This window comes from Oryx dammah, unplaced genomic scaffold, assembly GCF_014754425.2.
Source record: "Oryx dammah isolate SB20612 unplaced genomic scaffold, SCBI_Odam_1.1 HiC_scaffold_25, whole genome shotgun sequence".
NCBI lineage: Eukaryota > Metazoa > Chordata > Mammalia > Artiodactyla > Bovidae > Oryx > Oryx dammah.
The window spans coordinates 43,588,562-43,607,002 of NW_024070209.1; the positions used below are offsets into that span (position 1 = coordinate 43,588,562).

Below are 18,441 nucleotides of genomic sequence, written 5' to 3' on the forward strand. Positions count from 1 at the left end.
GTGCGTGGGCCCCCGTGCGTGGGTCTCGTGCGTGAACGTACTGTGGACCTGTGTCCAGTGCTCCTGGGACACGGTTGCGCCGAGTCCCCTTCCCGGGCCACACCTGCGTCCCTGCGACCAAGCAGCGTCCGCCTGCGATCCCCGTATCGCGTGGACCCCGTTTTTCTGATTCCGAGGGCGGCTGCACGTCTTCTCTTAAAGGGGCCGTTGGTGTTTCTTTTTGGGAACCGTCACGGCAAGAGCTGCTTAATTTTCTTATTTAGAGAAAAGGGCAGTTAGGTGCCAAAAAGCCGAGAGCCTGAGATGCCTGGCACGGGAGAGAGTCATTCTGCGAACTACAGAGCGGGCAGGGCTGTCTCCCAGCTGGGCTGCGGCTTCACCCAGGGCGTGGGGTCCCTAGGAAGGATCCTCGTCCCCACCCCCAGGTTGAGCCCTGGGGCAAGAGGCAGAGCCCGTCGTTCCGCCCCTCCCCCCCCCCCAAGTCCCCGCTCGTCGCCTTCCTAGGGATCTGCGCTCTTTCCTTGATCCGTGTTCCGTCCCCACCACTGCCGGGTGCACCCCTCTCCTCGCGGGGCTGGCGTCCAGCCCAGTCCCAGCTGAACCGCCCCCTTGGTGGTCCCTCCGCGGCACGGCCCGGTGCTCACCTCCTTGGGGGCCTCCCGTTACCTGGAGCCTCTTCCTCAGCAGTTCCTTCAGCTCTTACCGGGACCCTTACGGACACTTCCTTATAGGAGACCCCTCTCCTTTTGCCCGACTGGCCCTCCTCCCGTCCCGGTCCAAATAGGCCCACTCCAGCCCTCCTGAAACTGAGGCCGAGGCCTGGCGGCTTCCCCGGGTCACTCAGGACCCGACCTGGCCCAGAACAGACTGTGGCTTGTCCAGCTTCAGAGCCAGCCCTGGGCACCGAGTCCTTCCCACGCAGCGCCTCTCCAGCCTCCCTGAAGTCCTGACAAGGACCGTATGATCTCTCTTTGCCCACCAGGTTGCCAAGAGTGGCTCCCAACTCCTGTCCGCTGGCTAGCAACCTCAGCCCGTCTCTGTCATTTGTAACCTGAGAGGGACTGGGACACTGGGGGCCGTGGCTCTCCATCCGCAGCACGCTTGACTCACAGCCCCTGGCTGCTGCCCTCCTAGTACCTCTCCTGCTTTAGAGGGGGATGGTCCCTTCTGTTTCACTCAGGGGTTGGGGTTCCTGGGAAGGAACCTCGTCCCCACCCCCAGGTTGAGCCCCAGGCAAGCACCGGGGCAGGAGGCAGAGCCCAGTACCTCTGCGTTTTCTTTCTGCTTTCCTTTACTTCTGTTACCTCGCCCTTCCCCACCGGGGTGAAACCAGCAAAGGGAAACCTGCCAGGACTTGGATGTGGCTCTTGGAGTTGGGGGAGAGGGGCCGTGGTCGGTGGTTGATGTGTTCCTCTCTGCTGTCAGGACCCCACTAGGTGGCCTGCATATCCCAAAGGCACTGCCCTCCCTTTGCCCTCATGCCCAACACACTCTTTCCATGGAGGTCCCTGCTCATCGCCCAGCCTTGCAAGTTGGTCTTGGAGGTCCACTGAGCCATGAGATCTGGGCGCTTCATGTATCTTCTGAGCTCTATTGCCCTTTCTTTGGGATTGGAATGAAAACACCTTTTCCAGTCCTGCTGACTTTTCCAAATTTGCTGGTATATTCAGTGTAGCACTTTAACAGCATCATCTTTCAGGATCTGAAAGAGCTCAACTGGAATTCCATCACCTCCACTAGCTTTGTTTGTAGTGATGCTTTCTAAGCCCCACTTGACTTCGCATTCCAGGATGTCTGGCTCTGGGTGAGTGATCACACCATCATGGGTCATGAAGATCTTTTTTGTATAGCTCTTATGTGTATTCTTGCCACCTCTTAATATCTTCTGCTTCTGTTAGGTCCATACCATTTCTGTCCTTTATTGTGCCCATCTTTGCATGAAATATTCCCTTGGCATCTCTAGTTTTCTTGAAGAGAGCTCTAGTCTTTCCCTTTCTATTGTTTTTCTCTATTTCTTTGCATTGATCACTGAGGAAGGCTTTCTTTTCTCTCCTTGCTATTCTTTGGAACTCTGCATTCAGATGGGTATATCTTTCTTTTTCTCCTTTGCCTTTAGCTTCTCTTCTTCCCTCAGCTATTTGTAAGTCCTCCTCAGACAACCATTTTGCCTTTTTGCATTTCTTTTTCTTGGGGATGGTCTTGATTACTGCCTCCTGTACAATGTCACAAGCCAGGTTTCAACAGTACAGGAACCGTGAACTTACAGATGTTCAAGCTGGGTTTAGAAAAGGCAGAGTAACCAGAGATCAAATTGCCAACATCCGCTGGATCATCAAAAAAGCAAGAGACTTCCAGAAAAACATCTACTTCTGCTTTATTGACTACGCCAAAGCCTTTGATGGTGTAGATCACAACAAACTGTGGAAATTCTTCAAGAGATGGGAATACCAGATCACCTTACCTGCCTCCTGAGAAATCTGTATGCAGATCAAGAAGCAAAAGTTAGAACTGCACATGAAACAACAAACTGGTTCCGAATTGGGAAAGGAGTACGTCAAGGCTGTATGTTGTCACTCTTCTTATTTAACTTATATGCAGAGTACATCATGCAAAATGCAGGGCTCGATGAAGCACAAACTGGAATCAAGGTTGCCAGGAGAAATATCAATGAACTGAACCTCAGGTACACAGATGATACCACCTTTATGGCAGAAAGTAAAGAGCCTCTTGATGAAAGTGAAAGAGGAGAGTGAAAAAGTTTGCTTAAAACTCAACATTCAGAAAACTAAGATCATGGCATCTGGTTCCATCACTTCATGGCAAATAGATGGGGAAACAATGGAAACAGAGGCTGACTTTATTTTGGGGGGCTCCAAAATCACTGCAGATGGTGACTGCACCCATGAAATTAAAAGATGCTTGCTCCTTGGAAGAAAAGCTATGACCAAACTAGACGGCATATTAAAAAGCAGAGACATTACTTTGTCAACAAAGGTCCGTCTAGCTATGGTTTTTCCAGTAGTCATGTGTGGATATGAGAGTTGGTCTATAAAGAAGCTAAGGGCCGAAGCATTGATAACTTTTCAACTGTGGTGTTGAAGACTCTTGAGTCTTGAGAGTCCCTTGGACTGCAAGGAGATCCAACCACTCCATCCTAAAGGAAATCAGTCCTGAATATTCATTGGAAGGACTGATGCTGAAGCTGAAACTCCAACACTTTGGCCACCTTATTGGAAGAACTGACACACTGGAAAAGACCCTGATGCTGGGAAAGATTGAAGGCAGGAGAAGGGGACGACAGAGGATGAGATGGTTGGATGGCATCACCAACTTGATGGACATGAGTTTGAGCAAGCTCCAGGAGCTGGTGAAGGACAGGGAAGCCTGGTGTGCTGCAGTCTGTGGGGTCGCAAAGAGTTGGACACAACTGAGTGACTGAACTGAACTGAACTCCATTGCCCATCTGGCCAAGTGTCTTTGGTCCGGGTTCCTAGAGAGGTGAGTGGAGGCTTCATCATGGCAGTGCAGCCCTCCCCTCCCCTCCCCTCCCCACCCCCAAGTTCACTCCATTCCTATAGAAGAGAGATATAGCTCTTGGGGCTAAGCTCCCCTCCAGCTCCAGTGATGTGAAAGTCCGAGATTCTGGGCAGTAGTCCAGGCCAGGAGAGCAGCTCTGGGGCCATGGGCAGTCCTCCACCTGCTGCTGGTGACAAGCCCCCCTTTGGAAATCGGCAGCCTCCTGACACCCCTCCTGCTGGTGGCTGTCAGGCACCCCACACCCGGTGTTCCAGGACAGGTTTCCTTAGCCCAGACGCCTGAGGCAGGGCCATGAGTGTGTTCGTCTAGAGGCTGATTCCAGGTCCCCCGAGCCCACAGGACCTGCATGACTCCTGGCATGATGGCTTCCCACAAGCAAGGGAGGGGCATCACCTATAGAAAGCCATTCTGCCCTTCCAGGCAGGCAAGACCCTGCAGGGCACCTAGAGACACCCACACCCACCCAGGCTCAGCTCTGCCGGCCCAGCAGTGGACTCTTCCCTGTGCCAGGTGTGGCTGTCTGGTACCCCCATACCCTCAGTGCCCTACCACCCTACCACACAGACAGGTTTCCCACTCCAAGGCTCTTGACGGTGGCAGGGCTGTGCGCCTACAGGCAGTGGAGGGGATGTGGGGGTCTTCTACCAGCTTAGCTCCCACCCAGCCCGGCCCCACCTGACTACTCCCCCAACCAGAAACCAGACTTCTCCACGTTCAGTTTTATTTAAAGACTCGGAATCACAGGCATCGTGGTTTGTCATCAGTTTGTTCCTCCAAAATCACACACATCTGTGTCTAACAGAAACAACGGGTGCGTGTGTGTGACTGTGCAAAGTGCCAAGCATTTCCCAGCCAGAGCCCGCATTCAACGCATGGCTGCCACCCCTGACTCTGCTCCTGTGGGCCTTTGGTGGCCCTGGTTAGCCCCGTGTCTCTGGTCTTGAGACCAAGGTTTGCACTGAGAACAGAGTAGTTATCTATTTAAAGGAAACTTGGTGAAACCTCCACAAGGTGGCACATCTGAACTGCTGTGACCACTGCACGTTTTGACAGTGGAAGCCTTGGGTGTGGTCTCCTCTCTACAGTGACAGGAGGGCCTCTTGGCCTGGGGTCCCCCCTCCTGTTCCTTCACTGCCATCCCTGTCAGAACATCTCCAGATGCAGCGGGGCCACTGGAAGGGCTAAAGAGACAGGCTTTTCCTAACTCCCGCCAACACTGAGGCCCCTCTAGCCCCAGGAGGACCAAGGCTGTGAACACCAGGCTCCCCAGGCTCACAGGGTGCCTGCAGAAGTTCTGCCCATTTGCTGTCTCCCCAGAGATCTTTTCAACCAAGTCCTACTAGTTTTACAAAAAGGCAGCACCAGATGTATGAAAAGTAGGCAGTGTACGACCTGTTAGAGATTTATAAAGTCTAACAGCTTTGCAGTAAAAAGGTGTAAGAAAGAAGCACGAGAGCAGGACCGTGGTAGCAAGGCGAGAAGCACTGTGTACACCTCGCCCGCGGGAGCTGAGCGCTTCCTCAGGGACCTGGCCGACAATGACCTGGGCCAGGGCACCATGCTAAGGGTCCTGGTGGTGGTGCCTGAGGTATAGATGGGGTGAGGAGCAATCCAGACCCAAGTGAAGCCCGGAGCTGCCTCGAGAACGCTCTCCAAATGTGCTGGGCCTGTGCTCCCTGTCAGCCCCATGAGTAGAGGGCAAGAAGGGTCCTGGGAGCAAACCACCCCACAGTGTGTGGGTCCTGCCACCTGCCTGGAAGGACTGGGGCCTCTGGTGGCTGCTCCCCCGGGGTCCCTGCACCTCTGTCCCTGGGGGGCAGGCACGGCCTCAGAAGCTCTCCACGAAGCTGCCAGGGAAGAGGCCCGTGCGGCCGTTCCTCTGCAGGGTCCCCTTGTACCAGCCATCCTCACGCTTCTTGTGCACGAAGACCACATCCCCCTCCTTCAGCTCGATCTCTGCCTCGCTCTGGGGTGGGTATGAGACCACCACGCGGTACCTGCAGAAACAGACACCAGGGTGAGCGAGCAGCCCACCGTCTCCAGGGTTCCAGGGCCTCCCACCCCTGTTTTCGGACCAACGTGCCATAAAATCCGCTGTGGGAGCTTCTGCCTGCTGAATGCCTGGGCTCTGATCAGGAACAGACACACAGGCCTCAGCAGGTGGCCCCCTCCCGCCGAGGGCTCCCCGGATCTGAGATAGCCATGCCTGGCCAAGGGCACAGGGTGGGTCTGCACTCCACACCTGCTCAGAAAGCCTCAAGGAGGCGGCTCTGAGGACCAGCCTTCTAAAGCACCCCCAGGATGAGGGCAGATGGCTGTGACCTGGCCTCCCTGCCATCCAGGCCAGCAGAGCTGCTGGTCTGCACCCCTCCAGCTGGGGGCCACACAGGCATCCCACTGGTTTCCCACTGGTTTCCCACTGGTCCTGTGCCCACTGCCCTTCCGGGGGTAATGACCGGGCAGGGGGCTGAGGACTCTGTGCACACCCCACTCTGGGTGATCCGGTGGCCAGAAGAGCACCTGTTCTCACCGGCTGCAAACCGCAGACACCAGGCTGGGAATGTGGGGTCAGCGAAGTCTCCGCAATGGACCCGCCAAGCGCTGGGCCTCACCATGCTCCTCATCTCTCCCCACCCCACCCCCACCCCCAGCCCACCATCCACACCACCCTCCTGGGCTAGAACCACATGGCTCAGACGAGAAGCACTCTGGGAAGAGGACCTGTGCTTCCATCTGTCCCCACTCCCTCCAGACCTACCTCAGCCCCACAGCTCCACCTCCCAGCTCAGCTCCGCCCACTGGTCTGGCCCACAGGTGACCCAGACAGGGACCTCCTGCTCCTGGGCTCAGTCTGGCCCACACCCCTGCTGTGGGCAGTGGCAGAGAAGGAGTGGTCGAGGCTGGGCTGGGGAGAGCCATTCTCAGCCAGGCCACCCTCTGTTCTCCTGCGAGTCCCACAAACCCGCAGGTGTCCTCCCTGGGCCAGAGGTGCAGATTGTGACACGCTTTCTCTCCAGTCACCCCCTACCCCCATGTTCTCGGAGCTCTGGGCCCCCCCTCCCCTCTCTCTGAGGAGGGCTGCCCACCAAGAGAAAGAGGGGCAGCAGCTCGCCGCACAGTCCTGGTGTCGTGCGTCAGACACACACAGCGAGTCTGCAGAAGGTCAGCAACCACTCAACTGCTGCAGGCACCATTGCCTGGCGTGCGGGGTAGGGGGCATCCTCTGTGTTACATGAGGGGCCCCAGTGAGGATGAGGGGTCCCAGGTAGGGACTGAGGTCATCACAGCAGTACCTACCAGACCTTGGAAATGATAAAAATATACGCCAGACACCACACCTGAAGGTCTACATGGGCCTGGGGTTCCTGTGGCATCTGACAGATTCCCACAGACAGCATGTAACAATGTACACATCTGGCAGTTCTAAAAGCCTGACAATCGTCACAACCTCACGGGGACACAGTTGAGGGTCTCGGGGAGACCTCTCCCCCGTGGGGTCCCTCCCCTTTTCCTGCCCCTAGAAGTTGCCAGCATTCCCGAGGAGCATTCGTCCTTCCTCCGACTCAAAGCCAGCACGGCAAGCTGAACTCCTTGTCTGCCTGTGAGGACTCCTGTGGTCACACAGGCACGCCTGGGTCTGGATGACCTCTCCACTTTAGGGTCAGCTGCTTGGTCCATCTGCCATCCTATCCTTGGTGTGGGGATTAGGGCAGAGATGTCTTTGGGAGCCATTATTCCACTATCATGACCCACAAGAAATCAAAGCAAGAAACTTCTAAATCCCAACAGAGCTTGACAGCTGACAGGCCAGCGGGAGGTGAGGACATACCAGCTATGCATGTGAACATGAAGGACTGTCAATCAAAGGGGGAGACCACCGCCCCCACCATGATCTCACTCACTGTCATGTACGTGATGTCACACAACACTGTCACACACGTCATCTTTTGTGTTGCTATGGTTGTCCTTGCCCTTGGTGTTCACTGGGAGGAGAAGAGGGCAACAGAGGATGAGACAGTTGGATGACATCACTGACTCAATGGACATGAGTTTGAGCAAACACTGGAGACAGAGGACAGAGGAGCCTGGCGTGCTGCAGTCCATGGGGTTGCAAAGAGTCAGACATGACTTAGCAACTGAACAACAAATTTGTGGGTCCTTTCCTGGGTACTAATTCTGCTGCTTTGCAAATATAATAACCCCCAGGCACCGTCATCCTCATGTTGTGTGTGGGGACTGGGACTCAAACAGCAAAGGCACTCATTTGGGTGACATGGCTGTTAAGCGGCGGACAGTGGTGCACAGGGAGAGGACGGAGAGGGAGCGCAGGCTGGAGCTCAGCCAACCCCAGCAGGACAGCCGGACAAGAGCTTTCCTGATCCCCAAGCAATGTCCAGAAATGCAACTCCCTGTGCATTGCCCAGAGGCTGGGGTGCTGCAGACCACCCAAGGCTAGGTTCCTGGAAGGGCAGTACCCTGGCTCCCAAGACCTCCTCCTGAGAGCCTGGGGGGTGCTCCCCATGGTTCCTCCACACACACCTGGGCAGTCTCCCTCAATAGCACCCTCAACCTAAAGGCCCTTCCTCTGAGGTCACTGTCAGGAGAAATGGCTTGCACACAGGTGGCACCAGGCAGGCCAGCGGCAGCACCCTCATCCACACACTGGGAGTGTGGCCTGAGGCCGGGTGAGCTGCCCCAGCCTGAAGGTGACGTTGCTGTCATCACGTCCTTGGCTCCAGCCTGTCGGGGGCCAGGACCTGGTGTCCTGAGGGCTGCGCAGGGCTGTGCAGGGCAAGGGCCATGTTAGGCAGTGCTGGTCACTAACGAGCTGTACAGGATGCTGGGCAGGAGGGCATCCGGGGCCCCAGGGATGACACCCAGATTAGCCGGGACTGTCAGCGAATGGGAGGAATTCCCTGAATTTTCTAGTTACTCAGAGACTCCTGAGATTTTTCACAGCAGGGTCTTTTAAGCCCCGCATGGAGTCTGGAGGTTGAAAGAGCTGAGAAGAACTGGGAGGAGATGTGAGGGCAGCTCCAGGACCTCCAGGGGCTGTCACCCTGACTGGAGATGCTCCAGGAGCCCAGCTGTGGGCCTTGGAGAAGGGCCAAACCCCTGCAGAGACCATAGCAGCTGGGCTGGTCTAGTGTAAGAAGGAAGGCTCTGATGTGGGAGAGCGGCCCCAAGGTGGAGGGAAGTGGAGGAAGAAAGGCAGGTGTGTGGTGTGTGAGGTTGCGTGTGGCATGTGTGTGTGTGTGTGGTGTCTGTATTGCGTCTGATGTATATGGTGTGTCTGTGGTATCTGTATTGTGTCTGATGTACATGCTGTGTGTGGTGTCTGTATTGTCTGATGTACATGGGGTGTGTGGTATCTGTATTGTGTTTGGTGTACATGCTGTATGTGGTGTCTGTATAGTGTCTGATGTATATGGTGTGTCTGTGGTGTCTGTATTGTGTCTGATGTACATGGTGTGTGTGTGGTGTCTGTATTTGTCTGATGTACATGGTGTCTATGGTGTACATGGTGTGTGAGGTGTGTCTCAGGCCACACGGAAGAGCTGGCATTGGTCAGTGTGGCCGAGTGGGGAAAGGATTCTGACCAGGACTATGTTCTCAGGAGATGCCCCTCCTTTTACCATTCACGCAGCTCTCGGAGGAGGAGGCGCTCAGAAAGGAAAGTACTTCCTCCCTGCAGGCTCCCGGCCTGTCTGAAGTTCTCTAAGGACCGATGAGTCAAATGGGCCTGCTCACCAAGAGGACGCTGACCTGTGGCTCTTCTACCTGATGCCTTGGTGAACTCAGTTTCCTAATCCAGAAACTCTGGGCTGAACACTGTGAAATCACTGGCTTTGGTGAAAAACAGACGAATACTGGCCATGTCATATGGTTTAACCCTGAGCCAATCTGGGGTGAGGGTGCCAGGCTTCCAGGAGAGTTGCCCAGGGTGGGATCACTCCAGGTTCCCGTGGGGCTGGGTGCGCAGCTCATCTCTTTGGGTTCTGAACACCTCAGTTCCATCAGATTCTCCTTGTAAATCCAAACTCGGGTTGCACATGGACTCAGAATGTGAGACCTGCTCCTGTTTTATCCGAGTCTCTGGGACAGTGAGGGACACCAGGCAGGTTCACTCCCCAGGAATCCCATCGTCCCTTTCCCCAGAGTGGCTGCAGACCTCAGAGACCACTGCACCCAGGCCCAGAAGCACACAGCTTCCCCCGTTACCTCTCTCTGGGGAGTGGCTTGGGCTCAGGGCGAACAGCAATTGTGGAGAACGCGGCCGGTCGGGTGGGTGACGGGAAGCTCAGATCCAAGGAGCCTGCCTTCCTGTGCAGTGGCTCCATCCCCAAGGCGCCCTGCATCTCGCCTTCGATGGGACAGGACCCAGCCCTGCTGTGGATGGACAGCAAGGACACTTCGGGCCCCACCGCGCCCTGGAGCGAGGCGTCCACTGCCTGGGGGTCATGGGTGGGAGAGGTGGATGGTGGGGAGCGCGACTTCCTCCTGGTGGACGCACCGGCCAGCAGCTTCAGCAGCCCACTCTTCCTGTCTTTCTAGAGACACACAAAACGAAGTTGGGTAAGTGCTTCTAGCGAGCGGTGACTCTGGTCCTGGTCAAGTAAAGCTGCCTAGAGGAGGACAGTGAAGATGGAAAGCTTCCCCATCTCGCTTCCTTCGTTTCCTGAGATGTGGAAGACACGCCAGCACAGACCTAGACCTGGAAGTGCCAACCCGACACCCCCCTCCTCAGGACCACCCCCTCCAGACTCCCGCTCTCAGGACCCCCTCTCAGGAACCCTGACCTCAGGACCCCCCATCTCAGGACCACATCCCAGCCTGGAAACATCACCAGCGGCGGGCACCATGGGTCTCCTACAGTGGGAGGAGGTGGTTATTCCACATTAGTACTGAGTATCCCGCACACCTTCAGCTGGAGGCCCTGACAACACTGTTTGTGGTTGTACCACGTGGGGAGCCGAGTTCCACGTGTGTCACATGTGTGTGCATGTATGAGTGAGGGTGTGTGGAGGAGGAAGACGTGTACACGCAGAGGTGCCTCCATGGAAATGTGCTGGCCTTGGTGTCCAGTTTGGCAGCTCTCCTGGAACTGACTGTTCTGACGTTGGATGAGGACTAGCTAGCTGGCAAGGGGTGTGGTGTGAAACAGGTGGCACTCAGTCTGACACGGAGCCCCAGGTCAGTGATGGCCACCACAGCGTCTGATTGGGTCATGGGGCTGGTTGGACCCCACAGTGGCCCGATGGGGACTCTTTTTCTCATCCCAGCTGTTGGGGAGTCAGCAGTGCTGAAATCGCCGTAAAACACACTTAGCAGGGATGTGTGCCTCCAGGTAAGTCAGTAACACTTTAGTAGGAACAAACCTGAAGTTTTTCTCTACTCCCAGCACTGGTACTGATAGAAAGGATTGGAGCTGATGTCCTGAATGCACACCACGGCTGGCATGGCGGGAGGGGAGCAGGCATGGGGGCAACGTGGCACAGGGCAGCCTTGATTAGCATCCACCAAGAGATGAGCGTGGGACACATTCAGGAGAGCTTTGGTCAGTTAGCCACCAGGGGGAGCCATGCAGCTGGCTCGGAGGCGTTGCCACCCTCCAAGTAGCCGGGTTCCTGAGGCCACCAGCAGAGGAAGGGACTGCCAGGATGACAGCCTCCTAACTGAGACCAGCAGGGGGAGGGCACCAGCTCAGGTGCACAGAGGGTCCTTGGCGCTCACTTGGGGGCTCTGGAAAGGGAGCCAGGCTGGCAACAGACCCCCAAACACTGTGGGGGCTCTGGCAAAAACCCACCGGGTATCCAGTGGTCAAGTGGGATCTGGAGATGAAAACTCTAAAAGTAATCTAACAGTATATGTGTGTGCCTGTGTGAATGTGCGAGCCTCTGCGTGAATGTCTGTGCCTACGTGTGAATGTGTGTGCTTATGTGTGCCTGTATCAGCATGTGTATGCAGGTATATGGGCACACGTGTGTATATGTGCACATGTGTATGCATGTGCGTCTGTGTGCATGTGTCTGCAAGCACACGCAGGTGAATAAAATTAAGATCCACGTGATGGGTCCCCAGGCCTGCCAGTGGCCCCGTGGTGCCATCCACGACAGAAGGAAGGGCATCACTGGCTCAGCCTGTACCCCAAGGGGCTGAGGGCTGACTGCCTTTTCTGCTGCTCTGCTGGGCCAGCCAGGTTCTCAGCACAGGGACTGAATTCTGGACCCTCACCAACAAACCCTGGTGGGGCCGCTGGACCACGTGGGCACCAGGGCAGGGACAGGGGCTCCAGGCATGAGCTGGGTTGTTGGTGGCATCATAGCCAGAGAGTCCTGCTGGGTGAGTTAGCCAGGACGTGCATGCCCAGTGGGGAGGGGCCTGCATGAGACCTGCCAGCGACCAGGGGGAGGGGCTCTCAAGCCCCAGTGAGGTCTGACCGTGCCCATTGCTAGGTCTCACCCAGCTCAGAGCTCTGGCTGCTGCTCCATATAAAATCAAGGTGAAGGAGACACAGTCAGGACAGGCCCAGGGCAAGTAGGCAAGGCCTCTTGGAGGTTTCTTGGCAAAGCCACAGCCTTCCCAGGAGAGCAGGTCGCCAGGCCTACCACCAGGGCTGCCAGCCCTGTGTTGGGCTCCCACCACCTGCACCTGCCAACTGGGTGTCAAAGACCACCGTAGGAGTAGGGGCTCAACGGGCACGGCAGCCATGCCAGGCACAGCAGGCAAAGGAAGAGGCGAAGCCAGGCTGTCAAGGTCCACACCGAGGTCAGCACATCAGAGAAGAGCCCAGGGGGACATTAGGAAGACAAACACGTATGCACTCACACACACACACACACACACACACACACACACACACACACACACACCCTGAGATAAAGTCGTAGCCTACTCGCAAAGAATCACCTGGAAACCAGTACTATAAAAGAGATATGCATTCATTACAGGAGAACCGTAAAACATATTAAAAATAATAAAATGATAGCTTCTGTCCCTAGAGGGTTTGTTCCTTAGAACGTTAATGCAAAAACTTGGCCAAAGGAAAAAGAAATTTAAAGCTTAAATGAAGAACTGCTGCCAATTAAAAGTCAGTTAAAATTATGGAAAATTATCTCTGAAATTAAAAGAAATCAAAGAGAACAGAATTTGATTTATAAAATGTGACATTAATTTTTTTAGGGAGTCAATTTATTTAATTAAATGAAGTAAACCTGAGTGCCACGTCTTCCTCATTAATCCACAGGGTTAGATGGCCCCACTTCTCTCACACAGATGTACCCTGTGTCCTGGCTTCTGTTCACAGGACATTTAAGCTGCTGTGGGGCACACGCTGGATGCTGGGCAGGTGTGGTGGGCGGCACTGACATGGACTTGGTTTGGTTTGCAAGGCTTAGCCCTGACCCCCTAGGAAAACCTTAACCTGCAGGACCAAACGCACTTGTGGGAAGGGCAGGCTCTTCCCACCACCTCTGAGCACAGACAGAGCCACACACATGCACTCCGCCAGGTGCCCAAAAGGACATTTCCACGAGCTGAGACAGGAGTTCAGGGTCATGAGTCAAGGGTCATGGACCATGTTCCGACTGCATCCACCCTCAGTGGCCTGGGGGCATCGCTGCCATCAGGGAAGCGCAGATCTAGTCCCCCAGATGGCTGATGTTGGCTCAGGAGAGCAGGTGCAGGAGGGGCTCAGCGGTACTTCATCTTATTACATATTTTGGTATTTTCTGACTTATTATGTCAAATGTTGTTTCTTCTTAATTTGAGAGGAAACATAATGAAAGCAAAACTTGTAAAAGTTGCTCTGCTCGCAAGGTACTAGACATGATGTACCAGAGAGAACTTCTGTTGTTCCATGGATGGGAAGGGAGGTGGTTTTGGAGGAGTGGGGTTGGGGTGGCCTGAAAGCTGGGCTGGTTGCCAGCCAGCTGGGCAGGTCCAGGTGAGAAGCCAGGAGGTGGGGAGGCGGGTGTGTGGGGCCTGTGAGAAGAGCAACACGGTGGACGGCTCCTTGGGGGCCTGGTTGAGAGGCTGGAGTCGCTTGGTGGACACGGGGTGGTGCTGGAGGCAGGGGCAGTGGGATCGGAGGGGAGCTGGCAGTCTGGATGCAGGATCCCAGTCACTCTCTGACCCCAACACTGCCTGTTCCATAACTGCTGGAGCAAGATGAGCGAGGGTGGGGGAGTTTGCTCTCCCTTCACCCTCCAGCTGTTACTGCCTTGCACGTCAGGGCCTTACTCAGTGTTTGTTGACCCACCGGGCCTCCAGCCAGTGTCCCGAGCACAATCACAAGGCCAGGGCTGACCGGCCCAAACCTGCCTCAGGTCCTGGAGCTCCTGGGACCGAGCCCCACCTTCTCCTGCCAGCCTCAGGCTTCCCCGACACATGGCCCCCAGCACTCCGGGTAACCACACACTGCAACAGTGTCCTATGTACCCCGCTGTCCCAGAGATACCCCATGTTCAGTGAGGGCCATGGTGTGATATGGACTGGCTAGCAGCCTCCACAGCAGGAAACCTGGGTGCTATGTTGAGCTCTAGCTCAGCAGGTCTGGGCGGGGGGCTGGGTTACCTCTCTGTACCCCCTGGTCCATCAGACGAGCAAGTGCTGACATCCCCGACTCCTCACTGTCACAGCCTCCCAGGGTCAGGACTGGGTGGCCCGAACCCCTGGGGTGTCAGCACCCTGTGAGGGCCCTGAACTCAGGATTGGACCCTGGGGGTCCCACCTCTGCTCTGTAGCCCATGACGCTGTCATTGCACCAAGTAGTGTCACAAAGGCCAGCACAGGGAAGGAGGCACTGTGGCCAGGGTTCTGTGAAGGCAGGAGACCTGTGCACATGCGCCTGCCCCAAGGGCCCCAGGGTGCAAAGCCAGGCTGGGGCCCAACATGAGAGGGTGGGCGCAAGGGCCACGCCACCTGGCACTCCTCCCAGCAGGTGCCCCTGGGCCTCGTTTCCTCACCTGTGGAGTGGGGGTGACGACAGTCTCTGCTCCGGAGAGCTGCCTGGGGACCGAATGAAATAAGACATGCCAGACATTTGCCTGCTGTCCCCAGCACCCTCTCGTCACCATGGTTACCAGAGCTGGCTGGAGACTTCTGTCTGAGGCCACCAGTCTGCCCAGTGACACACGGGTGTCTCTCCACGGCTGCATCTCACTGTCTGGGCACGGAAGTGCCATGTTCAGCCAGAGGAACAGTGCCAGGACCTCGTCTCTTCGACAGCAGTCCTCACAGGATGCGAGTGTTGATGCTGTGCTTCCCACAGGCTGTGGTGACATGTGTGGTGGAGGGGGCCTCTTCCCTGTGCTGAGCTGCAGGGGCTGTGAGCAGAGCCAGAACAGGAAGAAGGCCTGAATGTCTTTCCCCAACAGGAGTGTAACCTGCTGGGCCATGAAGGGCCTCACGGCTCTGAACAGAGGTGCTTCCTGGGTTCTCTGAAGCCCCTGGACTTGACAGGCTGGGTGCAGGTAGCTTCTCAAAGCAAGTCACACCCTTCACCAGGGATAAAAGGCTATGGTTTAATTCAGCTGAGAAACGACAAGGTGAAGGGCGGTGGCTGTGAAGCTCTGACCGGCTGCCCCACGTCCTGTGAAGTGAGGCTCCCCGACTGACAGCGCAGGACTGCTCGGGTGTCAGGCTCCCAGCGTCTGCCCGTCCCTCCCCTCCAGCAGCCCGAGGCAGATGCTGGCGATGGCCTTCTGCACCCAGGGCTACTCTTGCATCCCAATCACCCCCACCCTTGGTTCTGCAACCTGGGGGCTGACATGACCAGCTTGGAGCAGCTCTGGGAAGCTGGGGGATGATGACTCCATTGTATGTGTCTCCCCAGGGGACGAGGAGATGGAGACAGAATGACCCAGGAGCCCTTGGAAAGCTATGGAGAGGGACTCGGGGAGGGGTGCTGCCCTCCATGGTGCCAAAATGGGCCAGCTGGGTGGGCCCTGGGAAGGTCACAGGGTTCTTCAGTCACGAGTGAGGGCAGGGCCTCATGGGTCGGAACTAAGGTACTTCCTGGGCTCTGGGAAGTCCTGCAATTTCCAGGCTGGATCCCCACTCTGAATGGCCAGGGGCCCCATACCCACTACCCCAAGGTGCGGCTGGGAGTCTGGCACCCGTGGGTCGACTAGTATATATTCTAGGCCAAGCCCCCCTGGATCTGTGTCTCTGAACACCCGCAGGCTCTGAAAACTGCCATCCTGCCAGCCTCACTTTATTCATCCCAAGTGGGAGCCACACCCCAAATCTAGGGTGATGAGTCCAAACAGAGGCAAGGAAGGTTCCTCTAGAAATCCAGGGGAGCCCCCCCAGGACCGCATCTCTGTGGACTGACCCGAGCAAGCGGGCTGCTCCAGGGGGTGGGGACGCAGTGCCTGCAGGAGGGCAGCTGTGCTGGTGGGATTGGGCCGCACAGACAGTGGTAAGGAGTGAGGGGACTGTGTGTGCTGCCCCAAGTCCCGTCTCACTGGCATGTGAAGTGAAAGTGAAAGTGACAGTTGTTCAGTCATGTTTGACTCTTTGCGACCCCGTGGACTATACAGTCTGTGGAATTCTTCAGGCCAGAATACTGGAGTGAGTAGCCGTTCCCTTCCCTAGGGGATCTTCCCAACCCAGGGACTGAACTCAGATCTCCCACAATGCAGGCAGATTCTTTACCATCTGAGCTACCAGGGAAGCCCTTTTATGATTATATATATATATAATACCATAATCTGTTTATGATTCTTTTTAAGAATCAGAAGACTCAGGAGGAGCCTCCACTAATGCCAAGAAGCAGGTGGGTAGAGGGCAGCTCCCAGAAGGGGCTTCCCCGGGCGATGGCAGTGAGGCCAGGTGTGTGTACAGGGCAGAGCCTGTGGTCGGTCTGTTCAGATGCTGCTCTGTGTCCAGGGTCCTGCCTGGCCCCGCATTTAGCAAGCACCCACTTTCCCATCTCCATGTGAAACTCCTTCCTCTTCTACGAGTCCCACCCCCACCCCCTCCACCACCACCACCCTCCTCCTGGCCTGAGCAGAGATGGTGTTCAAGGCGAGGCCTCCCCCATTCTGGTGATTCACTTTTCCTGGGTCTCTCCAACGTGCACATGTTATTAAACTTCGATATCCTCCTACTGATACACCTCATTTAGTTCTTATATCTGCCAGAAGGACCCAGAAGGGGAGAGAAATGTCTTCCCCCAACAGGAGACACCCCAGGAGAGAGCGGTTGCAGGTGAGATGGTGGGCGAGCCCCAGTGGGAAGTGGGGTCCCAAGGCCTCCCAGAGTGGGTCCCTCAGGTTCTCTCTGGGCAGCGGGGCTGTTGGGGTGGGGGTGGTGGGCTGGGCAGCCCATCCCTGGCCCTTGGTGAGCATTCCTTTCTGGGAGAGCTTGTTTCTCTCTCATCTGCTCTGTCCACTTGCACGCCTTCAGGTCTTCAGCCTCTGTATGTTATTTTCTAGCCCCTCCCCTACATGGACCACTAATTGAATTTGTGCTATAACCCAGCCCCATGGACAGTGGTGCCTGCACCGGGGAAGTTCCCACAGGAGCCCCGCCCTGGAGCAGGGCCAGACCAGACTTCTGGGTGGTACCCTTGTCCCCAGGCAAGAAGCCACTGGGCAGAAGACAGTGAGATGAGGGAGGGTTAAAACGCTGAGCTTTCACTGCATCACAGCTTTCTCTGGACTCAGCGTTCTGACCTTCTCCTTTCTCTTCTCACCCTGATGCAGGAAGGCCTGTTAACTTGGCCGAATTTATAGCTCAACACTAATGTCTTTAAGATTGCTTCTGAGGAGGTCAGGCCAGAGGGCAGATGGCAGAGGCGTGAAGCCAGAACAGCCCTCTGGCTCTAGGGTGTGTCTGGGCTGCTCTCAGCTTCCTCCACCAGGACAATGTTGCCTTGAATGTACGTTTCCAATGGGCCTCTGCTTGTTTTCTGTAGAACAAATGTGGGGCCACCACAAAATATTAGATTAAATGAAATGCATTCAGATGAAATCTCTGCAAAACCTGGTATCCTCCAGACAGGGTTCTGGAATGGAACAAGGAAGATCAAACACATCCTTATCTACTCAGGTGTGCCAAGTGCAGGTACTTCTGAAAATTTTTTACAAACAGACGGGTAGAAACTACCCCATCCAACCAGAAAAACGGCGGCAGGACGGTCGCCACAGGGGAGCGGCCGTCCACACTGGAAGGGCTCTGCCAGCGGGATGCAGGATCTCGGAGGCTCAGGTAGGGATCTAAGCTGTTATTTCCACTAGCACTGACAACCAGCCCTGCCAGCTCTCAGGGACACCGGAGTTGTCTTCCTGGACTCATGTCCTTCTTAGTACAGCTGTTTCCAGGCAATGCCAGGTGACACCACCTGGGCACCAGCTCGGAGTGGCCGGCCTCAGCCCTGCAAATCCCAGACCCTGGCCTGGCTGCTCCTCCCTGAGAAGGGCCTGACTGGGCTCTTCTGCTCCTACACGCTAAAGAGCTGCCACCACGTGCACATGCCTGCTTGTCATCATCACATTTGGATGATTAGGAAAGGACAGAAATTTGGAAGAACTCAAGGTGTCAGGACCCCAGTGAACTCAGGTCACCAGGAGCCCCTCATGGCTCCTCTCTGAGCTGCTGATCTAACAGGAAGTGGCCACCTTGCAGACGGAGGGAGGGCCTCAGAGTCCACCTCGCAAGCAATCCTGGCAGGAGGATGTGGGAAAGGCTTAACTAGAGCTGCTCACACCAAAGGGCAGGGAGGGCTGCCTATGGGTTGTGGGTGAGTTTTTTATCTTCCCGACTCCTGGGGCCGTTTCTACTAGGGGTGCCGAAAGCGGAGGCCCTGGACCCTCTCTCAGCGTGTGCCCTGGGGCAGGGACTCAGGCCAGCACAGAGAGGGGCCACAAAGCCACATCTCTCCCTGGGATGGACTTT

General features: G+C 56.0%; 1 protein-coding gene across 1 annotated transcript in view; it reads right to left on the minus strand.

Moving 5' to 3' along the window:
- Nucleotides 1–4,241: 4,241 nt before the first annotated feature.
- Nucleotides 4,242–18,441, minus strand: part of SH3RF3 (SH3 domain containing ring finger 3) — a 156,122-nt gene continuing 141,922 nt past the window's right edge. Inside the window, exons 9-10 of the mRNA XM_040224187.1 lie at nt 9,760–10,088; nt 4,242–5,534 (exon numbers count right to left, since the gene is read on the minus strand). Of these exons, the coding sequence (XP_040080121.1) occupies nt 5,366–5,534; nt 9,760–10,088 (498 nt within the window). The 3' untranslated portion in view covers nt 4,242–5,365. The remainder of the gene's footprint in view (nt 5,535–9,759; nt 10,089–18,441) is intronic.